The sequence below is a fragment of the Hippocampus zosterae genome, chromosome 8 (assembly GCF_025434085.1).
Source record: "Hippocampus zosterae strain Florida chromosome 8, ASM2543408v3, whole genome shotgun sequence".
Taxonomy (NCBI): domain Eukaryota; kingdom Metazoa; phylum Chordata; class Actinopteri; order Syngnathiformes; family Syngnathidae; genus Hippocampus; species Hippocampus zosterae.
The window spans coordinates 26,204,860-26,231,147 of NC_067458.1; the positions used below are offsets into that span (position 1 = coordinate 26,204,860).

Here is a 26,288-nt window from a genome sequence, read left to right on the forward strand (position 1 = left end):
GGAGCGGAAGGTGTGAAAAAGGCAACTTTACGTCTCGGCAGCGCTCTTTGGTTTCATGACAAAGCAACGCCGAGTTGACAACAAGACGACACATTCCTCATGCCTGGTGGGAGGGGGCAGGGCGGGGGGGGGGCACGCGCTCCACCTTCACAGCACCTTCTCACGGAAGCGCAAAGCACCAAACATGACACCAAGTACACACAAATAAATAAATAAAAGGGACTTGGCGCAATCCGTATCGGACCGATGATGCTGCGAACAAAAATAGCGGGGGGGGGGGGGGGGGCGACGAAAGCTTCTCCAAACCTCACCCCATTGAAAATAATCCGGAACCCGAAAGAATGGTTGCTGTTCGTGTTTCGGAGGAATAAGAATTTGTCGTTCGAGCTTCACCGCAAAAGCCACTCGGCCAACTTGTTAAACTAACGTAACAATTTGAAGCATCAGTGTAAAAATGAAGAACCCACCCCCCCCAAAAAAATTCTGTTGGATAGACTTTTTTTTTAAGTGTCATATGTGGAGGTGATTAAACATTTATACGGTTTCCCAAAATTCATAACGGCAAACCTTAACTACAATGTGGCCCGTGACAAAAATGAGTTTGACCCGCCCCCCCCCCTTGCTGTCAACCTAAAAAAAAACTCAAAAAAAAAAAAGAAGGCTATCTGGAACCGGATTTTATTTTGTGCAACCTCTTGGTGAAATAAAATCCAGTAACTTCAACACTTTTCTTTTTCATAGTGTGGCAAAGCCCCCCCCCCCCCCCCCCCCCCCATGGGTCAAAGGCGGAGGACACTGCTTGCCCTCTTCAACTCTCCCCCGGGCACCCAAACAGAGCATTTGCTGAGAGATACAGGACGCTTTGGACCGTCGTCGTACACACGCCCGCACTGTACGCCCGCACAAATACAAACGCCCCCCCCCCCTACACAGCGCTTGCCCGACTCCAGATTTGGGTGAATGGGGGGAGCAGTACAACTCAAATCTTCCTTCCTTGAGTACAATGAGGACCTGTCTGCCTCCAACAACCCGCAGCTCAAAAACAACAAGACAACAAAACAGGGGGGGGGGGGGGTCGGGGGGGTGGAGGGGGGGGCATACACTCTTCTGCGGAGCAACTCTTACATTCGGGACAGAAGCTCATTCAATGAAAAGACGCAAAAGGCAATAATTGATCCGTTGTGTGCCACCTCCCCCCCCCCCCACCCCCCACCCCCCAAATAAATAAATAAAATCTCTCTGTTCCATAAGGCGACGTCCATAAAGGCTCACAGTTGAGCTGCCTTGGTGTGATTCGGCACGACTTGACACCGTTGACACAGTCGATCGTTCGACGCGACGACACGCGGCACAGCGGGTGACATTGTCCGCTTTTGACGCCGCTAGTTAAATTTAGCCCCCGATCTCGCCGTCGGTTGCTCTAATACTGCAAAATATGATGTGATGGCGTAGTGCAAGGGGGGGGTCAAACTCATTTTTGGCGCGGGTCGCATTGTAGAAGTTGACATGTTTGAGGTGCTTTCGCGGGCCACATAGAATGAGGTGGCGGGCCAGATCTGGCCCCGGGCCTGCAGTTTGACACCGGTGGCGGAGTGGGTTACTTGCGTGTATTTTTGCTCCGCGTACGTGGTGAGCTTCCCGTAAACGACACTTTTGCTTGGGTTGCGCTCGCTCGGTGCGTCCACGCGATAAGATCGACCGAATGAACTGCTGAAGTTGAAATTTGAAATTGAAATTGTCCTGGCGCCAAGTCCGTTTCTCTCGCTCGACACCCTCTCGCGGCTCGACTTGCGTTAGCCCGCTTTTGCATGCGGCCGGTGCCCAAAACGCCCCCCCCCACCCCCCTCCCGGCAGTGTCCAGAGGGATTGTGTGTCGTTGGAAAAGGGTTTGGGATTCTGGCTTTGTTTGTGTCTGTGTGCTGACGCCACCAAATCCCTGTTTTACTGCACGCAGCAATTTCAATACAAAGCGCCAACACGTGCGCACACGCGCGCGCAGCACCTCGAATGCCAACTTGACCAAAAAAAAAAAAAAAAAACTCAACTCAACACATATACCGACGTAGGCACTCATGACCTACAAAGGCGACGCACGATGACTCGCGCTTTGAGCTTCATTTTGTGTCTCATGTGTTGTTTTTGTATTATTTTGTCAATTTTTTTGGTTAACTTTTCTGTCGATAGCGGCGCAGACACCCGCAGCGGCGGCTCCTCTTGTTTTATGTTGAGAGGGAAGAAATGTCATCCGTGCCGTATGTTACATATCCAGTACATTTGACAATAAAGCTTATCCGATCCAATTTGGCCTCTCCTAATCACCAAAAAATCGAAAAGTAACAAAATAATTGACGCTAAAATTGGGGAAACAATTTTGTGAACAAGATGATAAAAATGGCGAAAACATTAAGAAACGAAAACTCACTGAGATGTTCTGTTTTTTTTTTTTTTTTTTACAAAACTAATGAAACCAATCATTGTGGAAATGCCTTTTTTTGGGGGGGAGGGGTGTTTTTTTCTCAGGTAATTGATGACATGTCACTACAATCGGCGACCAACTTGCGTTTTGCTAACGGCGCGCGTAGCCGCCTTGCGTTTGTCACTTAGCTCGAGCTTGGTAACGAGTGTCTGTATATTTGTAACTCATTCATTCATTCATTCATCTTCCGAGCCGCTTGATCCTCACTAGGGTCGCGGGGGGTGCTGGAGCCTATCCCAGCTGTCTTCGGGCAGTAGGCGGGGGACACCCTGAATCGGTTGCCAGCCAATCGCAGGGCACACAGAAACGACCAACATTCACACTCACACTCACATCTAGGGACAATTTTTAGAGTGTTCAATCAGCCTGCCATGCATATTTTTTGGAATGTGGGAGGAAACCGAGCACCCGGGGAAAAGCCACGCAGGCCCGGGAGAACATGCAAACTCCACACAGGGAGGCCGGAGCTGGAATCGAACCCGGTACCTCTGCACTGTGAAGCCGAAGTGCTAACCACTAGACTACCGGGCCGCCTTATATTTGTAACTAATGTTGCTAATGTTTTATTCCATCTAAAAATGGATCTCGACGGCAGATGACGTTTTTATTTTGCGGACCCCCTTGGGATAGCCTTGGCCACCTCATGGCTGGAAATTTGGGGCGTGGAAGCGCTTTGGGAGTTGCGGGTTCATCATCGCCGTTAATTACGGATTCATTTTGCTCTCTCTGGTTTCCAGAACACACACACACACACACACACACACACACTACAATCTGCGGACCCGCAAAGTGGCTGGGATGGACCCGCCACTCACAGACACTCAAAGCCAATCAAAGCGGATGCAAGAGCGGACATTTACACTACTTGTCGCTCGCTTCCCGAAATACGAAAAACGAGGAATGATGATGATGGCGGCGGTGGGGCAAGGGCGCGTCCCGCCTCTCGCCCGAGTCAGCTGCGATCCGGCCCATCCGCAACCGCGGTGAGGCTTCGAGCGCTTTGGGAAAAGCCTTGGCAAAGCTTCATTTGTGGAAAGCTTCATTTGTGGAAAGCTTCATTTTGCTGGACTCATCGCTTCCACGAGGAACGAGATCGAAACGACGCCGTGTCGAGAACGTTTTGAAAGCCAGTCCCGAGTTGGGGGAGGGCGCATCTGTGAACAAAATGAGATGATGATTTTTTTTGGGGGGGGGGCGGGGGGGGCAAACACTTGTTTCCAAACAACAACCAAATGAAGTTTAACAGCTTTGCAATAAACTTTCAATGACCACTCGAGAGGCTCAGCTCATCCACAGGAGCTACTGGAACACACACACACACACACACACAAACACACAAACACACACAAGCGCCTACACACACACACACACACACACACACACAGAGCCCTGTCACGGCCAACTAAGCGGAGTGGCCAGAAAGGCAGCATTTGGATTGGCTGGACAGAGGTTGCCGGGGGTGACGGTGGATTTGGGGACCACCTGCTGAGTTTCAGCCACCAACTGACTGAAAACATTTCCATCAGAAATGGAGATGGGGGCGGGGGGTGGGGGGGGCAGACGTGAAGGCAAGATGCGAGCAGATTCCGACGCAAGACTTTTCACGGCCTTCCAAGAAAAATGTCGCCGAGATGAGTTTGCTCGAGCGGCCAGACAAACACGCCCAAAGAAGCCCTTTTAACGGGATTTGACCTTCGCAATTGAAAAGGTCGGAGGAATTCCCGTTTTTGATGTGGAGCCACCGTCTCGTTCGCTCAAATTGCAAGAAGCATTTCCGAAACAATAAAAAATCAATCTCGCCGGCTCTCGACGGCCTACTCGGATGCCTCCGGGCAACTTCCTGCGCACTTTCAAACTATTTTGCGCTATTTTCACATTGTTGTCCATGCGTATGAAGCCACAAAATCATTCTTCGCGCCTACGTAACAGTACCAGCGTGTGCACCAAAAATTTTTTGATTTTTCACTCTCGCAAATGTCACGTCCGGGACGGCGTACATATTCGTGTGTCTTGTTGAAAAGAAAAGAAAAAAGGGAAGCCCATCACCAACTTTATAATCAGCTACATTTCAGTCACTCAAAGTTCTGTGGATGCTGAGCTTCACAGTGCCCCCCCCCCCTCAGCGCAAATATCCAAGAAACTGCCCCCCGCCCACCACTCCTTCCCCATCTTATGTATATGGGCCAAGGCCCATGAAGGGCTCCCACAGCACCCCTACTCGTGTGTGTGTGTGTGTGCGTGTGAGGGGGGGGTGTCGGGTGGGAGGGGGCACGCTGACCCGCAAACTGACCTCCTCAAACTTCAAACTGAATGCTTCTGGCAGTTACCACGACGACGGAGCTCTCCGGCCTTATCCTACTTACCGAGACGAGTCGAGGAGTGAGGAGAAGGAGGAAGATGAGGAGGGGGGGCGGGGGGGCAGCGGTGGGAGAGCGAAAGGTGTGTAAGCAGAGAGAATGGAAGAAGCGAGAGAGCAGCGGGGGGGGGGGGGGGGGGGCTGTTGTCGGCAGGCATGCAGAAAGCGAGAGTTGCCGCTGTTGCATGTCTGTTTTTCATGAGTGGACAGTTTAGCGCTGGGGGAGATGACTCGGCGTCGGGTATTTCGCCTTATTAGGCAGCCGTCACGGACGACGTGGCTCTCGGGCCTCTTGTATTTGTTTGTTTGGGGAGGGGGGGGGGGGGTTCTGTATTTCCGCTTTTTGTTCACCGAGCGCCTTTCAAATGATTTGGCCCGGTTTATGCGACGCGTCCGTTTGTTCGCTAGTCCTAAAAGTTGACGGCCCCGCTGACAAAAGGTTTGCGTTCTCTCGCATCCTGACGCCACGACAAAAGACTCTCGGAAGAACTTGTTTAGGGAAATCTCTGGGTGGGGGGTTTTGGTGGGAGTCAGTGACGACGATTATGTGACCAATTTGTACTCAATTGACTGTTAGCAATTTGGAAAATTTGTGAGATAGCATCAGCAGCATCTGCTACTCTAACGGCTTGACATCCTTTTTAGATTTTCAATTTTATGTCGTTTTAAATTTCGGCAAGGCGAGATATCAGATCGGCCCCAACTCCAGGACGTTCTCCACCACGAGCGCCTCGAGTCGATCCAAACTTCTGTTGATTCTCGGTACCGTGGAGATGCTCCAGTGCAAAGTTTGCGCTGGCGATACACAACAAAGTAGTCCTAGCCGACACGCCCCCCCCCCCCCCCCCCCCCCGGGAAAGACCGAGATGGGTTGGAAGGCGACTCCAAATCAATAGTGCCTGTGTTTGTGTCCCCTGGCTAGCTGTCAATCACTGGCGAGAAGACTCGAGCGACTGAGGCGTCACCCCTTTGAATCACGCTTGGCATGTTCTCAAGGACACGCATGCGGCTAATGTTTCTCCCGATATCCACAACTGACGGAATTTTCCAAGCAAAGGGCGAAAAGCCCTTCAAAAAGCCCGAAAAGCCCCGCGACCTTACTTATGAACAACACCCAGCCAGTAAAATCGGCCTGGCCCAGCTGTGGGGCAGACACGGCACGTACACTTGGCCCACATGACGACCCTGCTGTGGCCCACATCTGGCATCCATGATGTGGCCCACATCTGGCATCCATGATGTGGCCCACATCTGGCATCCATGATGTGGCCCACATCTGGCATCCATGATGTGGCCCACATCTGGCATCCATGATGTGGCCCACATCTGGCATCCATGATGTGGCCCGTTGTAACGTATATTTTTTTTTTTCCGCCGAACGTTGCGCTGATCCTTTCCGGCGTAAAAAAGAACAGTGGAAGCTGAAACGGGTCCTACGGGGCTCACGGTGGCGTTCATGGAGGATGATGTTGCCATTAAAGGGGCCGCATGTGAACATGCTGTCATGGCTAACGGGCCCCCGAGGGGGGGCCGCGTCGCCGCCACTTCAAGCGCCGTCAGTTGGTAAATCGCTAAATGATCCGGCTGTCATTTAATCAATATGAACAGGCAGCAGCTGTCACGCGTCACGGTCTCCCCTGGGGGGGGGGGGGGGGTCATTGTCAACATCAAAATGACAAAATATGGCTTGGCTGGACGCTTTTTCATCAACGAGCGGGGCGGGGCGGGCGGGCGGAGGTCTTCTTTGCTGGGCCTTTGCGACAAAGTCAAACGATGTGTTAGAGCAGGGGGTGTCAAACTCGTTTTTGTTTCATTTCTGAAACCGTATTAAAAAGTCAAAAACGATTTTTGAAATTGGGGGTGTGGTCACAAGAAAATGCTTCAAATAGGACTCTATTTCATTAAATGTGGGACATTTAAAAATTGGGAGAGATGCATTCATAAAAATTATTTTTTTGATCTCGGATGTTTAAAGCACTCATGACCTAATGACCAACAGGTGTGCAGCTGCAGGGGGGGGGGGGAGCCCTACAGTGCCACCTGTTGGTCCCAAACCAAATCATGACACCGCATATGAAATAAGATAATCAAAGTTGCCACGTTCCCCCCTCACCCCCCCCCAACTCCAACCATGTCTTCCTTGTCCCGTTCTGACCCCCGAGAGACGGCGAAGTTGAAGGATGTGAAAAGGTCTGCGGGGGGGGGGTGGGGTATCGCTCTCGTCTTTCGCTCTTCCCTCCCTCTCCCGCGTCCTGACGTGAGACGCTGAAATCTCATCCAGCCATTCTGCCGGCGCTGATAGTCAGCAGGGAGGGACATGTCATTTCACTCGTGTATGCGAGTGTGCGCGCACAATGACAAGAGCGGGGGGGACGGGGGGACGGGGGGGGGGGCAGGTGAGAGACAGAGGAGGGGTGACAGGGCTCTGATCTCCCAGATAGGGAGATAGCCACCTGATTCAAATGGCTCGCTTGTTCCCGGCAGTCACTTGATCAGCGTGTGAACTGACTCCTCTCTTATTTACAATCGGATGCTACTCGCTGGCCTGCCCAACCCGGTCGGGCCGCAACTTCGCTCGGTGTCGCTCTCCTGTATTCAACACGTCGTCACCCCCCCCCCCCCCACACCGCGTACAGGCGAACTGGGAAACGATAGCCGAGTTGCTGTTGATTGCAGCCTCGTCGTTAACGCGGTTGATAAAGAACATACTGTGTGCCCATGAGTTGTCCATCTAGATGGGTTGCTCCACCATTTGTGTGAACATTTATGTTTCTTGAATAATGATAGCATTTAAGCTAGCGGACTTTCCTGAGGCAAAGCTGAAAGGCAATTTTTCGGAGAATTTTTCTTCAAACTGCTGCTTGGTTTTCTGTTTTTGTTTTTTTTTGGGGGGGGGGGGGTTACGATGCCAGATGTACATTTTGATCCATTTGTCTTATAATAACGGCCTACAGTAAGTCATATTTTGACAACAACGAAAAAAAAAAAATCCTTACACATCACCTCAAGATGGCGGCCCCCCTCTGCTGAAATTGTCTTCATCCTTCGTTCAACAGATGGTTTAAGTCTGCGTCTGAAATGAAACAAGAAATTGCTTCAGTTTCGTGTTCCTTTCAACAAAAAAAAATTGGGGGGGGGGGTATACAGGACCAGTCAAACATTTTGGCAGACATTTGCATTGAATAGCATGAGAAAGCGTCTCCAAACTTTTAGACCGGTCTTGTATATTTAAAAGTGCAATCAGGATAAGGGGGGGGCGTGGGGGGGGAGTGAAAATTGAGGCTACGTGCTCACGAGATTCTTCTCCGAAGTGACAAGGGAAAGCTTCAAGCTTGACTTTAAGGGTGAATGTCTTGGGTTTTTTTTGGGGGGGGGGGGGGGGTCCATCACTCCCAATAGAGGTTCTTACTGTGCGCGACGGAGACAAGTTGAGTCTATCCGGCATCTGCCCGGCTGCCAGTCTGTAACTGTCCTGTCTGATTATCTCACCCAGCGCGCCCCGGGGGGGGGGGGGGGGGGGGGGGGAACGCCCGGCCTGAAAGAGGCCACTCTTCCATCCAACAACAGCTTCTGTCAGAAAATCCGAGCGGGAGACCTTCGAGTCACACCGGCTCCAGAATAGCTTGATAGCCGCTGACGCAATCGGTAGAAATCGGCGCAAGCTAGCTGCCGCATTTTTTTATTTTTTTAATGCGGGCCCAAAAATCCACACAAATACTCAAACTGTCACTGCCATGTTTTTTTTTAAAATTCATTTCCTTAACAGAGGCTGAAGGATCGTCGGCAACGGTCCCACGCGGGCGGTGGGGGGGGGTTGGGGGGGAGAACTTGCAAACGCCACACGGGAAGGCCGGAGCCAGAATGCAACCTCTGCACTGTGAGGCCGACGGTGCGGCCCGAGTGATTAATATGTTACTTAAAAAAAAAAATCATGAATACAACCCCCCCCCCCGCCCCCCACAAACTCAGCATAAAGTCAACAGCATGATATGACGTCTGACTGCTGATTAAATGTGAGCGCATGCTCTTATCAGCAGTACCTGGTATGCAGTTCTATTCACATTAATGTACTTTTTTTAATTTTTAAGTATAAATAAATATTTCAGGGGGGGGGGGGGGCAAAACTATGGTTCACAATAAAGGAGAAAAAAAACCACCAAAAAATTATGGTTTTATTTCGTGTCGCCGCTTAACGATTTTGTTTACTCGGCGTGCCGCTGCCTCATTGTACATCAGTGGCCTTCTTTTCACAACTTCGCCCCAAACCCCTCAAACATTTCACCCCCCCCCCCCCGCCCCTTTTCTCCTTTCTCTTCTCAACATACAATTCTGGATGTGTCATATTCTAAATTAGGACAACCCCCCCCCCCCATCTTCCCCCCCTCCGTTTAATGTGCGAGTAGAGTTGTTGGTCAACAGTTGGGTTGAGTTGGTGGGGGCCTCGGAGAAGAGAAGGGGGGTGGGGGGGGAGCCCCGGAACAATGGCTGTTGCTGTTAGGAGTTGGAGTCGGTGGAGGGAAAGAGAGAGAGTTCGTCTGATGACAGAGTGAAAGAGGTTAGTGTCTATGCTGGGAATTGAGAGCAGAGAGTGAGGGGGGGGGAGTGCATGGGGGTGGGGGGGACATGGGGGGGTGTTCCTGTGTCTGTCGGCTTGTTAATGATGATGCAGGCCCAGTAGCTCAACAGCCTTCCCGAGCAAGGAATCTAAAAAAAAAAAACTCCCGCATAGCCAGGACACCCCAACTTCTCCCGAATGGCCGTTCCACCAAAACAACTTTTTTACCGCAACTTTTTCAACCACCCAGAAAGTAAAACACATCGTTGCCGCTCTTCCACGAAGCCGCTAAGAACCCACAGACACGGTTTTCCGCCCCTTCGAAGCACTTGCTACACTTCCATAAATGGAACTCTTAAAATGTCAAATGAAGAATCAACGGCGACGTTAAATTCTTGCGGCGGAAACGCCGGCTAGCTGCCGCTCTTCCATTTAGAAGACAAAGAAGAAGAAGAGCCGTTGTCATGGGAACGAGTTCTCGCTTCCACAGCATTGAAACGTGCATTCACCCATCAGGGTATCCGGATACAAGCGGCCGAAATGAGTTTTCTCCGCAGGGTGTCCGGGCTCTCCCTTAGAGATAAGGTGAGAAGCTCGGTCATCCGGGAGGGGCTCCGAGTCGAGCCGCTTCTCCTCCACATCGAGAGGAGCCAGATGAGGTGGCTTGGGCATCTGATTCGGATGCCTCCTGAGCGCCTCCCTGGTGTGGTGTTCCGGGCATGTCCCACCGGGAGGAGACCCCGAGGAAGACCCAGGACACGCTGGAGAGACTATGTCACCCAGCTGACCTGGGAACGCCTCGGGATCCCCCGGGGAGAGCTAGACGAAGTAGCTAGGGAGAGGGAAGTCTGGGCTTCCCTGCTAAAGCTGTTGCCCCCGCGACCCGGCCCCGGATAAGCGGTAGAAGATGGATGGATGGATGGATGGATGGATGGGTTGTAACCTTTGACTGCAAATGCAACGTGGAATTCTAGGTTGAGGTAAGTCATTTTCAACTAAAAAGAAAAACTGGAACAGAGTTATGAAGTGTCCGCGTGGCCGATTATCGTCAGCTCGTTCGACATGAAAGCATGAGTGGTTTTGTTTTTATTTCTCGCGGCCTATATTTCCACTGCCTTTCACCCCCGAGCCACCCCCCGGGCCCGCCCAAGGAGGGGGCAATCCTCACCATCAATCCTCCCGCGCGGTCACCTGTTGCCTCGCAAAGCTGCTCGACAGGCCGAGATCACAAGATGGGACGACAAAACAAGATTCCGTGATCCTTCCGCGTACTGTATATGCGACGCTAAGTCCCGGCAATTAGAGGAAAGGTCACCCCCCCCCCCCCCTCGACCTTTCCCCGCTGGCTGCAGCTCCATCCTTGGAGCTCGCATTGTCCTCTTTGCATGAGCAGCCTCCAGCGCAGCCAGCCAAGCGTTTGACCTTATTCAAATAATAAAGAGATGCTGTTCGCCGATTTGGGGGGCGGGTCGGGGGGGGGGGGCAATTAGAGTGCCCCTTGTGTAACTGTAATATCTCCTGTTTGTTTTCTCACCCTACGCATGCGGAATAAATCTCATCGGTACAGAACGACTTGTGTTTTTTGGACTTGGGGAAACATGGTTTGAAATGCCACGTTTGCGATCATCGCGACGATTAAATCGTATCAAATTGGAGCTCGCGTAAAATGAGATCAAAGGACGGGGAGGAGCTAGCGCAATCTTTGTTGTAATGTAGCATTGAAATGACCTCATCTGGCGCTGAGCGGCCGAGTTATTTTTATTGCCGCTTTTCAGAGCAGCGGAACCACAGACAGAGCAGGATTGCCCCGGCAGGCCGGCTGCTCGACAACAGGCCCGATTGTTGTTGCCGGGCTCTTCTCGCAAATCCGCCGCTGCTTTACACCCCCCCCCCCCCCGACCCCCCTCCCCAGTCGGCACCCTTCTACACTTTCTCCTGGCCTATGCTAATCTCATCAAGAGGCAAAACCAGAATATGTGAACAGAAGCGTGAAAACCGAGGCGCTAGTCATCATTAGGCCGTGTTATTTTTGTCCATCGGTGAAAAAAAAAAAATGTATACACTCAGAAGTGGCGAGAAATTTGAACGCAATATGTGGAGAAATAGCTGGAACAGTAACAGGCTTTGTATTGCGAGTTTAAAAAAAAAAAATAGTCAACCCTCATCTTTCAGGGAGGTGGCATCAGATAACCGACATCAATTTGTCAAGTTTCCGCGTCAGCCCTTCACAAGATAATGTGAGCGAAATGTAGCCGTCGACGGCGGGCCGCCGCGGAGTCGTTAGCGGCCGTGCAGCGACATGACCCTTTTTAATCAAGCTGTAAGCGTCAACGTGCACAAATGTGATGATGCGAGTCGCTTGCCGGTGATGTGATGGAGTGGGTGGATGGGTGTGGCCGGGGGGGAGGGGTGTGATGGGGGGGCGGGGGGTGCACGAGGCCTCCGGCCGCCTCTGACGCAGGCCGGCCGGGAACGCTACGAGGCCGATGGCATGCTGGTGTGTCACTGTGTGGTCTTAGTCATTCGCTGGGTGTGTGTTTGCCAAAGAAGTGCAGGTGCGGGGAAGAGGAGCAGGCGGGGGGCTCTCTTTTACACACACACACACACAGGGGACATGGTCAGGGGGGTCTCTGGTTTTTGCTTGAGCTATTCTTCAGGGTAATGACGCCCAAGCAAGAACACGCAAAAGCCCCCCCTCGGTGAAGAAGGGCTGGAAATGCGTTGCAGGAAATTTCCCGATGAGTCGAAATGTGCAAATGACCTTTTATATTGCACAACCGTGAGGATGAGGAAGGGGAAAGCGACGGCGTTACGAATAAGCATTGGGAGTGAAAAGACAACAGAAAAAACAAGAACAAAAGAGTTGGAGGGGGGGGGGGTCAAAATTTCAAGGAAACTTTGATGAACAATTTTAAATTGGACACTTGAACACAACACTTGAAGCTTTGCTGTTGTAAAAATTGAGAGAAAAGAATGAAGGCTTGACAGAACTAATTGTCCCCCCCCCCCAATTTAAAGATATAATTTTAAAAAAAACAACTCAGCAAATTGTTTTGGAACAAACAACTCACTTGCTTTATTGTGCTCACCACAATTGTTGCCACCAACGTTTATATTTTAAAGTTGACTTCAATGAAACCGAGTTAGCACCCCCCCCCCTAGTAAAAAAAACGTTTTTTTTACGGTGCAATTTGACCTAATTAAGAAAATCGCATCAGCATCAAAACGCATAAAAAGTGAATAATCCGCATGCTAATGACTGAACACTTGACACCTGACGTTTTTAACCGCTTTTAATTTCTGTGCTGATTAAAGCCCCCCCTGGAAAGCTCCCCAGACCCAAGCCTGGATAACCACGCGCCATGACAGCTTATCACGCGTAACATCTGGGGAGGTTTTTTGTTTTTTTTTTCATTCGGGGGGCGGGAGCACAGGCGCGCGTTTAGCACCTGTTGCAGTTTAAATATCCCCGAGCGCCGGCACGACACGCCGCACGCGAGCACAGGAAGTGCAGCAGAGGAGCGGACGGAGGCTCGGGACTGGGTCGCTTCGACTGGGGAACACTTTCCCCCCCTCCTCGTCTTGGACCAAACACACCAACGTGCGAATTTAAGAAGTTCAAAACAAGACGAGCCAACGAGATCGACCTGGTCCCAAAACACATATCATGGCGCATTCAAGGCCCCTCCGACTTTTCACATTAGCTTCAAAATACTTAGCCCGGGCGCCATTTTGTTTTAAACGTGCTTTAAAAATGTGTATTCAATTTTATTTTACACATATCAAAATAGTGTTTGTAAAAATTCACGTTGGGGCCATTTTTGTTCCCCCAAGGCCCGGATTAAGGGCAATCAAAATCGAAAACTTTTTTTAAAATTGCCTTTTTAGAGCATCGCGGCACCCAAACACACCACGTAGCGGACGAGCACCAATTTAATAAAAACGAGATCAATTTGTGACAGGCTTTGTCTTGGCCTCTTGTGATAAAAAAACACCCCTAAATGGTTTTGCGTGTTTGGGGCCTACAGAGCAAATCTCAAACGAGAGGCTTCATGAAACGAAACGTATAGAGCACGTTGCATAATGTCGCCAAGGCTTTTTTCAACACATCAAAGGTGACCAGATAATTTATTCTGTCCTCAGGGCCACTAAGCAGGGACCCGATGTTGCTACAAAGAGTGGAGGGGGCGCGGGGCGGGGGGGACCAGAGACACTTTAATAGGCTTTCCAGTTCAGCCTTTTAGACACAAATTGTTTATCACCGATGTCCTCGCCTATTACAAACAATTCCGCGTCTCGGATCAATAAATAATGAAGCGACCAACGATCCGTTGACCTTCGATGGGCCCGGCTGGGAGGGAGAGACAAAAAGTGGACCGATCGAGGGGGGGGGGGCCCGCTCTTCAAATATTCATCCACCGCTTAATGTGAGCCGCGCTCCCTCGGGGCCCGAACCCCGCAAAACACAACCGCCCTCATCTTAATCTACCTCGCCGCGCGAGCACGCGCACGCACGCACGCGCACACACACACATACACGGCAGACCAGATTTAAAACCGTTCGTCACTCGAAGTGAGCTGTTAGCTCATTTGAAGGATTATTTTTATTTATTTTAATTTAATTTTTTATGGAGAAAAACGCCGGCTGGCTGTGAGGCGCATTTAGGAGCTTCTTAGGGACAAACATGAAAAAGGTCTCGAGCGTGAACGCCAAGCAGCGGCCTAAGGCCCGTTTGGTTAAAAGTTGCAGGACGAAATACCCACGCGCGCACACACACACACACACACACACAACACGTTCAAAAGCAGAAAAAAATGCGCTCGCTCAAAAACGCACTCCCAGATAAGAGAGAAAAAAACAACGACGAGTGTAAAATCCAAACAATGAAAATATTTCAAGACGGCGCACTTTTATTACGTCATATCAAAAGAATTAATTTACGGCTCGATTTGCAAACTGACTGGCAGAGAAACAAACAAAATAGAAAAAGATACCTGAAGGTCTTGAACGATTTGCTGGATTAATCTTGCCAACATTTTTTTTTTGTTTTGGGGGTGGGGGGGGGCGGCATCCACAGTCACTAGAAAACACAAACGCGGTTAACCAGCAATCAAGTCCAAAAGCCAGCGTTTTTTTTTTTTTTTTGAATTTTGAAACGACGAAGAAGCACCTGCAACCGTTTTCCATTTTGCGACGGACGACTCGCGCACACAAGAATCGAGACGCGTCCGATAAAAAGCAAAACTCCAAACATTTCGAGTATCCAAATTTCCAAAAAATTTATTCTTTTCAAACTGCATATGGAAAAAAAATATACTCAGTTGAAATCGTAGCTGTTATAAGGATGGTATTAGTTTCAGTATATACATGGAGTGGTTGGGCTTCTGCGTAACACAGGCCGCAATTCTTTTTTTTTTTCTTTTTTTCCAAATTCAACTACAGGAATGAATTTGGAGATAGAAACATAAAATATCACAGTCAATATACATGAATTGTACAAATCAATTCGGGGAAATAAAAGAGCACAAGCATCAGAGCTCAAACGGATGAAAAGTGGGAGACGGGGGGAATATAAATTAACTCGGAGAGAGCTGAATGAGCCGGAGGGGGTTGGGGCGGGATGGGGGGGTCGGGGGGGGGGTCCCCTCATTTATTTCTGAACGAAATCAAAAACGAATTAGTCAATGTTGAGCCGTAGGAATTAAAACAGCGTTACCTGTTTTTTTGCTCTTCTGTCCCTTTTCTTTCCAAAAGTTTGTTTGGAGCAGAGCCGATGGCTCCGATTCCTTCTGCCGTTATTCGAATATTTTTTCTACGGAACTGGCTTGGAATTTTTTTTTCTCAATTTTTTTTAGAACTATATAGATATATATATATTTATATGTATGCTGTATATAAAGGGAGGGGGGGAAACGATGCAACCTCTTGCGGTTTAACAATTTCTTGTGATTGTAAGCTTTCTTTGATAAATACTGTACAAAAAGATGATTGCAATAATAAAACATTTGATTGCGACTCCCACTTTGTCGTCTTGCAAACTTGATCCAGCAGCGGCGTGAAGAGGGCATCTCGCTCCTGCATCCTTCCATCCTTCCCTCTAGAGCTTCCTTAAAACAAATCAAAAGAAAGGGGGGGTGGGGGGTAAAAAGAGGCGTTTTTGTCCGCGTTTCCTGCATGGTGACTTCTGTACAACTTTTCCCCACCCGATTTTTTTTTTCTCTGTACAAAAATAGTCCAACGTTATGTAGTCCGCAGTTTGTTTTGATCAAAGTTGTGTTTTTTTTTTTTTTTTTTGGGAGGCGTCTTACATGTGCGTTAGGGGCAGCGTGCCGTTGATCGTCGTCCCGGGCACGGCGCTCTGGTAGTGGGCGGACATGTGTAGTCTGGTCTGGGCAGTCTGCTCGCCGACCTCCGCCCCGGGCAGGTACATGCTGATCATGTCCCTCAGGTCGCCGCTTTGGCAGCCCGGGGCGGCGCGGTGGGAGGACGAGGTGACGATGGGCGGGCTGGAGCTGCTCGATTCGGACTTGACCACCGACGAGGGCCCCATGGAGCCCAGGGCCGTCATGGCCGGGGTGCTCTGCTGCGAGTAGGACATGGAGTAGGTGGGCGAGCCGTTCATGTAGCCCTGCGAGCCGCTCATGCCGTTGTACTGCAGCGCGCTCATGTCGTAGCGGTGCATGGGCTGCATCTGGGCCGCGTTGTGCGCGTTCAGGCCCGGGTGCTGGTAGCCCAGCTGCTCCTGCATCATGCCGTAGCCGCCGTTGGTCCAGCCGTTCATGTGCGCGGCGTACGAGTCCATGCGCTGGTTGACCACGCCGCCGCCCGCGCCGCCGCCGCCACCGCCGCCGACGCCCAAACCGCCGCCCAGCCCGACCCCCGCGCCCATGCCGTTGCCGCCCGGAGCCAGCAGCCCGCCGGGCAAGGTGTACTTGTCCTTCTTCATCAGGGTCTTGGTCTTCCTCCGGGGCCGGTACTTGTAATCGGGGTGCTCCTTCATGTGCAGGGCCCGCAGGCGCTTGGCTTCGTCGATGAAAGGTCGCTTCTCGCTCTCCGACAGCAGTTTCCACTCGGCGCCCAGTCGCTTGCTGATCTCCGAGTTGTGCATTTTGGGGTTCTCCTGCGCCATCTTCCTCCTCTGGCCCCGCGACCACACCATGAAGGCGTTCATGGGTCTCTTGACCCGCTCGGGGCTGTTTTTCTGGTTGTTGCCGCCGGGCGCGTTGCCGTTGCCCGTGCCCCCCGTGTTGCTCTGGGGAGCCGGGGGCTTCAGTTCTGTCTCCATCATGTTATACATCGGGGGGGAACGGATGGTCGGGCGGCGCTCCCGAGCAGGTGAAATGAGAGAGAGACGCGCGCGCGCGGGGGACGAGGAGAGGTGGTGGTACCCGCTGCCGATGCCGATGCCGATGCCGATTCCCACCCGCCCACCCCTCCGATTTAAAAAAAAAAAAAAAAAAGGGAAAAAAAGTTACCTGTCGATTCCCTCCGCAACTTTTTCCGCCGGACAAAAACAAGCTTCCACAGCCTCTCTCTCCCCCCCGAGAGCGCGCGCGTGTGTGTGTGTGTGTGGGTGGTGCGTGCGTGCGCGCGCGTACTGGCACACACGGAGATCCTTTTCTCTCTCTCCCGAAAAGTCCCCGCGATGATGATGTTGTGTCCACAAAACTTCTCCGGCCGTCGCTTCTCCAACAAGGCATAAACAAACGGTACTTTTTCTCCCCTGTCCGCGCGAGCCTTGACAAGTCTAGATAGTTTGGGAACAAGTTAATAGACAACCATTCAAGTGACGCGGCTGTCAGCAAATAAATGGCCTGGACCTGGCCAATGGCGGCCGACTTGCCGCTCCGACGCACCAATGGGAGCCTTCGATTAGCATAAAGAGGCGTGGCCTGCCAGGCACCTAGAAACACGCGCTTCCACTGGCGCGCGCACCGAGCCCGCTCGCATGAAGCCCGTGCCAAAGTACATTTTTTGGGGACTATTTCCATAGGAAGACGCTTGACGCGAAAAGAAAACGAGGAAAGAAAAAACGCGGAATTAGCGTCGCAAATTCAGAGCGTTCGAGAAAGGTTGAAGCCTTTTTTGGTGGCAGAGGACCGACAACGTTTCCTTTGTAAACTTCATTTTGTCGCTTTGTCGTTAAATGGTTTGAATTATCTTGAGAAACGACAACATTTTTTTTCAAGTACGGTAGAAATAAAAAGAGGGGGGGGGGAATAGTGGCGTCAAAAGGCCAAAATACAATAACATCGCAGCATCAAAATCAACTTTGTTAACTCCGAGCATTGAATTGCAGTGGTGTGTGTGTGTGGGAGGGAGGGGGGTGGGGCTGGGTGTTTTTTTTTTAGGTTAAAAAAAAAAGAGAGTCAAAGGTAATCCAAGATGTCCCCCCCCCCTTTTGTTTGGTGAAGTTGAATGCCAACACACAGAAGGCAGACGGGCTCATCTCAGCACAAATCAGCGCGTTTTTGTTGGCCGTGTTGTCGCTACATCTGTCCGGACAAAGAGGCAACCCCACTCCACTTCCACACTGTTGTCGGGGTGCAGGACGGGGAAGGGAGAGGGGGGGGGGGGCACGCGGCATGGCGGGGTTTACAAGTGGCCGAGAAATAAAAGGTGAGGCATAGCTGAAGAGAAAGTGCGCGAGAGAGGAAAGGCAAAATGCCGCCGAGCGAGTGAAAAGCCACCGAAGACACCTGCTCCTCTTGTGATCCGCGTCAAACCGAACCCGAGTCCCGATTATCGCGACGTGAGGCCGGCAGCCTCACACACACACACACAACACTTCTACTGAAATGATTCCGTCATATGTTTCTTGTCCCCCCCCCCCCCCGCCTCAACCCCCCCGTCACAGAAGTTTCTGTGCCGCCACAACTGACTGCCACTTGTTTTGCGTTTCAATCTGCCGGCTGGCTGTGCGTGCGCGTGCGCGCTGCTCTGCTGCGTGATGCGAGTGCCGTCTAACGGCGAGAGGAGGAACTACAAGGAAAGACACACGAGGCCGCTTTTCTCCAAGTCGACGGAGGAGAAAAGGGGACTGCTCCGATTTCTATCGTGTGTCGGGTGTGTTTGACAAAAAAAAAAAAAATGTCAACAAAATTAATAGTTAGTTGCTGTTTTGGATGAAAACAATTGGCGCGCTGAAACCCTTTTTTTTAAATCGCAGGGACGATACCTGAACTAATTAAATTAAAAGCGAGCGTCAATATAGATGAAAATCCTAATTGAAAGGCAAGAGATCAAGGCTGCACGCGGTTCTTTTGCTTGCGGCCATTTTGATATTAGCTGCAGGAGGAGCTCTCATTATGGCGCCCCCCCCCCCCCCCGGCAACCCTTACATAAGATTCATCTGGCGCTTAATAGGCTGTGAGAGGCGACACATGCAGCTCGCTCCATTATAATGCAAGGTTGAAATGGGCCGCTCGGCCGCTATCTGCATCTGAGTGTGTGTGTGTGCCCCGCTACCTCTAATCTGCTTAGGATAATAAAGGAACAGCGGGGACCTGCGGGGGCCCGGCCAAGCCGGGAATGGCCCCGCATCCACAATCGGCGCGAATTAAAATCGGCCAAAAAAAAAAAAAGAAAAGGGAAAAAAAAAACCTCGCAGTGCATTGGTAAAAGCGCCCCACGCCCGCAGTAAATGTAACGAATATAGTCGTGATATCCAAATGTTTGTGGTTCAACAAATGTAGTCATAGCATCTGCGTCTCTCGTAAAAGATGTGGAAGAAAAAAAAATAAACAACAACGAGCGTTCATGAAGCACAATCACAAGAAGAACAAAACGCCAGGCCTTAACTTCATCATCAGGAGAAGGTCATCCAAATCCGATTTTAACAACAACAAGTCTTTCCGGACTCGAAGGTACAATAGCACCATCATTTATACTTTATTTTTCACAATAAAATAGGATCAATTAATAAGGCGGTAAAAAAAAAAAAATTGATGCAAAGAGGAAAATGCGCATGGAATAAAAAAAAAAAAAAAGTGGATGTTTTTGCCACTAGGGGCCGTACCGGGGACTGGAGACGCACTAGAAACCCTCAAAACATCAGCACTACTTCAACATTATTTGGTACTCACCATCACGTTATTTTTTTTTTTTGTTTTCAATACTAAATTATTGACATCAATAATATTTGCATCGCCTCACCAACTGTCTTTTTTAATGTTTTTTTTTTGCTTTCCTTTGTCAGCCGCAAAACAAATGTTCAAGTCAAATATGGCACCGTGAAAAACATTTCCCAGGCGCGATATATTCTTCACTCAGTGACGTCACGAATTTGCAAATTCACATGCCGCGCATGAAAAGACATGATCCGATTATTTGCAAGTAAACGAAAATTGTTGGAATATTTAACAACAGCAGCAACAATAATAATAATAATAATAATAATAATAGTAATGGTAATAAAAATAGTGTGAAACTTTCTGATGCGTCATTCCGCCACACCGCAGCCCGACACACACCCACTCGTGTCACGCACACGCACGGATAACACCCGCAACGCTCGCAGGCTACTCCCGTCCACGCCGCCTTCAACTTACCGGCTTCGTGCGCGGCGGCTGTCTTCCTCTCGTCGTGATTGGCAGAAATCTTCACCCCCCCTTCCCTCCTTCGAGCGCCGTCGAATCTTCTCTCCAGCTGCAACTTCGAGCTCCAAGCATCATTTCGCCCGAACCGGGTGGAGGGGTCGGGGGGCGGCTCGCTCCGCACGCGCCGCCGATTAGTCCTTAGGCTTCGGGATCCGAGAGCACCGGCGCGCCGTTACGAGGCTCGCGGAGCGGAGAAGCTCCCTCCGTGCGTGCTCCGCGCTCGCCCTGCAACAAGGAAAGCCGTTGATGGCGACTCACAATGTGGAAAAGGGGCCGACGGAAAAAAAAAAAAAAAAAGGGAGAAGAATGCAAGCAAGAACAACAAAAGTCAGTTATAGCAAAGTGTGCGCCTCTCCTCTCCTATCTTCCACCCCCCCCCCCCCCCCCCGTAGCTTGAGCCCACATAATGAGCAGGAAAAAAAAAAGCTTTATATTTTTGTTCACTGGCTATTCACCGATAATTTGAAGCCATTGTTTCTGGCACAGATGGTTCTTTTTTTTAAAATACAATAACGCTGCTCTTTGTGAATGGCAAAGCCCACAATCAAAAAAAAAAAAAAAAAAATCGAAAGCGTCCTCCTGAATACGCATTTTGTTCTCCTTGTATAGGCCCAACAAAAGCGCCAGTGAGGTAATGGCCTGCCTTATTCAAAGCTCCAGAATGGGGATTTGAGAAACATTCTTTTGCGCTGCTTTTCCCTTTTTTTTTTGCACAAAGTACAAGGCAACGGCAAAGAGAAAGTGACACTGCAAGAAGAGGGAGGGGGTACGGGGGGGGTGATATTGGGGGAAAATTCTGTCCAGTTCAACTCTTCTATTATTATCATTATTATCATCGTTATGATTATTGTTAATGAACGCAGGGGTCAAAGGTGAGAGAGAGGTTGCGTATCACACATTTCTACCACGCCGCTTCAACCCCCGAATATATTCTCCTCCGGAGATCCGCTATGCATTTGACACCCGTTTTCAGTCTACAGTCCACTTCAAACTTTTCCTTATGAAGCCCACCTAATTAAAACCCGCGTCCGATTTTGCGCTAGCTGCCAAACGTCCTGCGCGTTGGCGCAAGACGTTCCAAACGGAGGCGACCGAGAGCGGACTGGGTATGGGCACGGTTCGTGTCGTTTGCAATTAACTGGGTGGCTAATCAATAAAGTGTTCAACGCCAAACACAATGGACACGCGGGATGATCCCAGCCCGAACGTATTGCATGTCGTCAATCGTTACGGCGGGAGCGCTCGCTGTCTATCAAAGCGCCATTCGAGCGTGCGCATGTGTGTGTGTGTGTGTGTGTGTGTGTGTCGTCCCATTTGCGAAGTGTCTGGATCACCACGCTTGGCCATGTCATCCCATAAATTGTGGTTAATCACAGACAATCATGTCATTAACTCATTCGCTACCAGCCAATTCTGGACCAAGTCTGAAAAGACGTCTAAAAACGTCTTTGGGAGTGAATGAGTTAAGAAAATATGGCGAAGAAATCCTCAATGCAGCTATTGAGTCTCAATTCGGCATCACGAGAACAGACGGCAGCAAACAGCGACGGGAAGTTTGCAGAAAGAATTGATTGGTTTTTGGGGTGGCCAACAGCCCCTCTTATCTCACCGGCTAGAACCGGCCCTGCACTGAACAGCAGCGGAACCCCATCGCCAAGTTCAGAATATAAAAACGTCGTCATTCACTTGAGGATCGTTCACGTGTCACGTCTTCATAAATTATCATTGACCGGCGTTCTTGCTAAAGGACGGACGGCAGAGCAAAGTCATGACGAGTCCACCGGTTCAACGCGCATTCCCTTGCTCTGCGAATGACAAAGACATTCGCAGAGCAAGATGAACGAGCAGAAAACGAAAGGTGACGTCAAAGTGTCAAGAAAATTCAACGGCCGAAAAGCCGGCGGGGCCCGCTGCAGCCGGACTGAGTCGTCGCCGCGGCTCCTGGAAAGTCGACCGCGGCAATGACCCGGACTCGCTCTTGAGGCTCAAGGGCATCCGGCGATCGAGGGGGCAAAGAGGAGAGAGAAGCGGCACGGATACGAGTGCTGCTGGAGATTTTAAGCCTCGGAGACAAACACGGTGGATGACACCGAGAGCCGGCGGAGAGGATCAGTGCTCTCGCCCTCAATAGGCTTAGCGGACTTGGACTTGCTATCTGGGCAATCTGTGCTAGATACTTCCAAATCACAGACGTGCCACTCATATTGGGGGGGGGAACTTTAATTAGAAATCCATCGCGCAGAGGCTCCGCAATGTGATAACCGGGCTGCTTAGCAGAGCGACAAAAAGTAGTGCAATGACACCGTGGGAGCTTTGAGAACCATCCCAACGATCAGCCGATGTTGGGAGACTTCATCAAACCTGAATCGCCGCAAGTCCACCGCAGACACAAATGCACGAGCTGGCGTCCGCTTGCTTTGTACCGGCGGCGCGTTTCACGGAGTCGCATGGGGAATGTACTTTCTACGGAGTGACGTGAAAACAATGTGGGACAATATCATTGCGGTGGGTCTCTTTTGTGGCGGATCTCAAGAGACTCGGCAGTGCCTAATAAAAGGGTCTCGTGTATATATAGCCCAAGTATTTTTTTACGATCTTGAAGTTACCAAGAAAAGTCCTATTGCCATAAATGTAGCATGGGGTGTGAGATCGACAGGCGGATTTGGTGCGCCGTCTACTACGATGCGGACTCCGTATCAGTCCGTCGTGGTGAAGAAGTAGCGGGGCGTCCGGGCTCTCCCTTAAGAGTTTAGCGTGAGAAGCTCAAGAATCGAGCCGCTACTTCTCCATGATGAGAGGAGCCAGGAGAAGTGGCTCGGGTATCTGATTAGGATGCCTCCCTGATGAGGTGTTGCGGGCATGTCTCCCGGGGACGACGCATGACGAGCTGGAGAGACCAAATCTCAAGGCTGGCCTAGGAAGGCCTTCCAGAGCCAGAAGAAGTGGCTGGGGAGATGGAAGTTTGCGCTTCCCCGCTAAAGCCACCGCCTCCGCAACCCGATCCTGGATAAGCAGTAGAAAACGGTATGCTATGGTATGGAGCGCACCATCAAAAAAAACAATCTCTCAGTATGGATCGCCATCATGAGAGAAGTGACATCACATGGCGACATCGGGCTGTTTTTAAAGAGGCGGCTCGGCCATTGGATTCACTCAACGTGTAATCCAGGATTTCATATACCAAAGTGACTCTGGAGCAAAGCCGGTTCAATTTGATTGACGCCTAATAGTGCTAATCCAAACATATTGCCGCTTCCGTTCATTGCGAGTAGATTGAGGGGTATCAGGAAAGCTTGATTACTGCTTAATAAGGCCAAATATTAGATGGGGGGCGGGGGGGGGGGGGGACATCATCACAACTCTGATGAACAGGATGGGGATGTGACAGCCTTATTTTCAAATCTGAAATGATTGATGGTGTCACATTAGCATCTTACTTTGTGTGACGGCGGCTCCGCCAAGCCGACTCCGGCAGCCGCGGCAAACTTTGCCCACGCCAACTCAATTCGGCGAGCCTGATTGCTAGCAAGCGATAACCTCTCAAAATGATCGCTTGACGTGTTCCCCGTGACACCTTTAAAAAGGTTTGCCATGAAAACAGCCCGGCGAAAAGCCTGCGCGACGCAGACCGAGCTAGCATCATTTGTTATTAGCATTCGACATCATTTTGTCTTCTGAATGGGGGCATGGCTGGAATTAATCATTTCATCAAAAGCGGACTCGCATTCGCCGCAAACGGCGGCCATGAAAAGCCGTCGATCCGTTGAGCGGATGAGGTCAGTGGGAATCACGGAAAAATGTAACGGCGTCGGCGCTTCGTAGCGCGCCGCCATGCTCATGGCTCAGCACACAAATTCCTTCCTGGGACACACGTGTGCCTCCCAGAGGCTTCTCCCGCACTCCACAGCGCAGCTCCTGACCACTCTGGGTTTTGTTTACGGGCCAATTTGAATGTGAATGAATCTCTCTCTCTCTTTCTCTCTCTCGGTGTTTCTAGAAAGCGGCAGCTTTAATCCACGCGGGCTGCTGTGAGGGCCGCCCGGCCCCCTTTGTTTGGGATTACCGCGGTTTAGCGGCGGCTAACAATGAGGAGATGAGCGGCTCACCTCATCTCTGCTAATGAAGTGTGGCGAGTTATTTCGCCGTTAGCTAGCCGCCACCCCGAGCTGAAAAAGATCGCTTCCGGTAGACTGCCGCGCGCGCGCAGATGTTTGACAACAAACGGGAACAAGCCGGATGGATCACGTTTCCGAAAAATCTCAGAGGAATTTCATGGCCGTGTCTATTGCTTGAATTGATTTTAAATCACCAGAATAATTAGCAACAACAACGACAACGCTAAAAAGAAAACGGCAGCCACAATTTCATTCGGTTTTGTGAACAAAGCCGACAGTAGATGCAAAGATGGAGCGTCTGCACCGGTTTACAAGCACACGAGGGCAAACGTATAAGCCGCACGGTCACTTGGGTACACAAGGCAAAGTGGCAACCGGGTGACCAGAACGATTTTTTCGGCTTGGCAAAAGCACACTCGGAGAGCAGCCGTCCGCACTGAGAATATGGCTGGCTTGGCTTCTGACAAAGAGCCTGGCATTTTTGAGAAAGGATGGAGGGTTTGTTTTTGTTTTTTTTTGGGAGTAATGCTACCAACACATCACAACCGATAACGAACAAGCTAGCTAGCTAGGTTAGCAGAGCGCTGCATAGAAATGTCGGATGAAAACACGCTCAACATTTTCCATTCCAACTTGAGAGAGTTAGCTTCTCTCCTCAGATGCCAGATCGAGTCTCACCAGGCGTGGATGACGGGGGGGGCGTGGGGGGGGTATAGCCACAAAAACTCACTCGGATGCGGCGGCGCTAAACGAGTCCCTCGGAAAGAAACGTTTGCCGCACGTATTTTATTGTGCACTTGACTCTGATGATTATGACAAGAAAAACGAAATGCTTCGACTTGATTGGTTAATCATCTAAAAATGTCGAAAGTTTTTATTTGAAGCCACCGCAGGACTTAAAAAAAAAAAAAAAAACGAGCTGTCCATACTCAATGCCAGGACTTCAAGTACAAATCAAGTGTCTTGGAACAAGCACAATGAGTGCAATTTTGTTTCAAGGAAAAAAATACTTTTTGGGCTCAATTTTAAGAAACCATCGCGTATTTTCCGCACGATAAGGCGCACCTAAAAGCATTCCATTTTTTTCAAAAGCCGTTTTATAGTCCGATGCGCCCTATGTATGGATCAATATTCAGCAGTTGTGAATGCGCGATACAAATAAACCTGTTTTGTATTGCGTTCCCTTTAGCTAGCTCCATCTTTAGCTAGCTCCATCTAGTGGACGCCTAGCGCAACCGCAGCCACAGTGGCGCCGACCGTGAAAGAAGCTCGAGTGACCGACAAAGACGGAACGTTGATAAAAGAACTCCCAAAAAAGGAAGAGCGAGATTTCGGATGACAGAATAAAAGAACGAAACGTGCACAACATTCATCTTGTGCCTCGACAATCTAATACCAGAGAAATACCTTGTGGAAATTCTTCTCCCTCTCTACGAGAGCTGATATATATATATATATGCACACTATTATCTTTGTGGGGGGGGGCCCCATGTTTGCTCTCGCACTGGATTGAGTCGTCGGAATGCATCCGGTGACCGTGACGGCCATTTGTCCTTTGCATCCACGTAAACAAAAAGCGCAGCCTTGTTTTGTGCCGTCGGCTGAACTGCCTCGACGGCGAACTCGAAAACACGCTCGCTGGGCGGCCTTCGATAGCTGAGATATGCGGCCAAGAATTCCTTTGCAAGGACTCGGCTTGATTAAAATGACATAGGGAGGAGGCGGGGGGATATGAAATAAAAATCTGCCATGGATTTGAACGACATCATTCTTCAAATAAATATTCCCCCATTTGAATGGCTTCAGGGCAAACGGAGCTCGAACAGCAAAAGCGGCCGTAACCCGAAGGGCAGTTGTTGTTTTTTTAAAGGGTGATTAGTGACCAAAAAAAATGCTACATTTCAGTGTTCTGTAAAGTGAAGCCAATTTTACAATTTTGGGGTCATTTCCATTTGCCACACGGGCCGAATGAAATAAGATGGCAGGCCCCAAGTTGGCCCCGGGGCCTCGAGTTTGACACCCGTGTCGTAGGCGCACACAAAAACGCAAAGTAGCCAATGCGACGTCGTCGTCGTCGTCAGCGGCACCACGCAAAGTTCGCCGGACACAAATAGCAGGCAATCAAAGTGAAGACGCCGTAAAATCGGCGGCGGTGTTTATCTTCAGGCTGAGAAAGCTCACACCTCT

At 50.3% G+C, this 26,288-nt stretch overlaps 1 protein-coding gene and 3 long non-coding RNA genes across 5 annotated transcripts in view; 2 read left to right on the forward strand and 2 right to left on the reverse strand.

Moving 5' to 3' along the window:
- The window catches only part of LOC127606045 (uncharacterized), a 129,579-nt gene that overhangs the window by 35,289 nt on the left and 68,002 nt on the right, over nucleotides 1-26,288 (forward strand). The gene's annotated exons all lie outside the window — the stretch shown is intronic.
- LOC127606044 (uncharacterized) overlaps nucleotides 1-26,288 on the forward strand; it is a 67,748-nt gene that overhangs the window by 7,349 nt on the left and 34,111 nt on the right. The window lies entirely within an intron of this gene.
- LOC127606046 (uncharacterized) lies at nucleotides 7,732-20,353 on the reverse strand. Its single transcript, XR_007963723.1, has 2 exons — nucleotides 19,939-20,353; nucleotides 7,732-7,905 (listed from the first exon to the last, which is right to left on the reverse strand). It is a non-coding gene; the product is annotated as an uncharacterized LOC127606046 (long non-coding RNA).
- LOC127606037 (transcription factor Sox-2-like) lies at nucleotides 14,642-16,800 on the reverse strand. The gene is made up of 2 exons (XM_052074032.1): nucleotides 15,697-16,800; nucleotides 14,642-15,495 (listed from the first exon to the last, which is right to left on the reverse strand). Exons 1-2 carry the CDS (start codon nucleotides 16,683-16,685, stop codon nucleotides 15,486-15,488), a joined length of 999 nt encoding a protein of 332 aa, XP_051929992.1. The 5' UTR covers nucleotides 16,686-16,800; the 3' UTR covers nucleotides 14,642-15,485.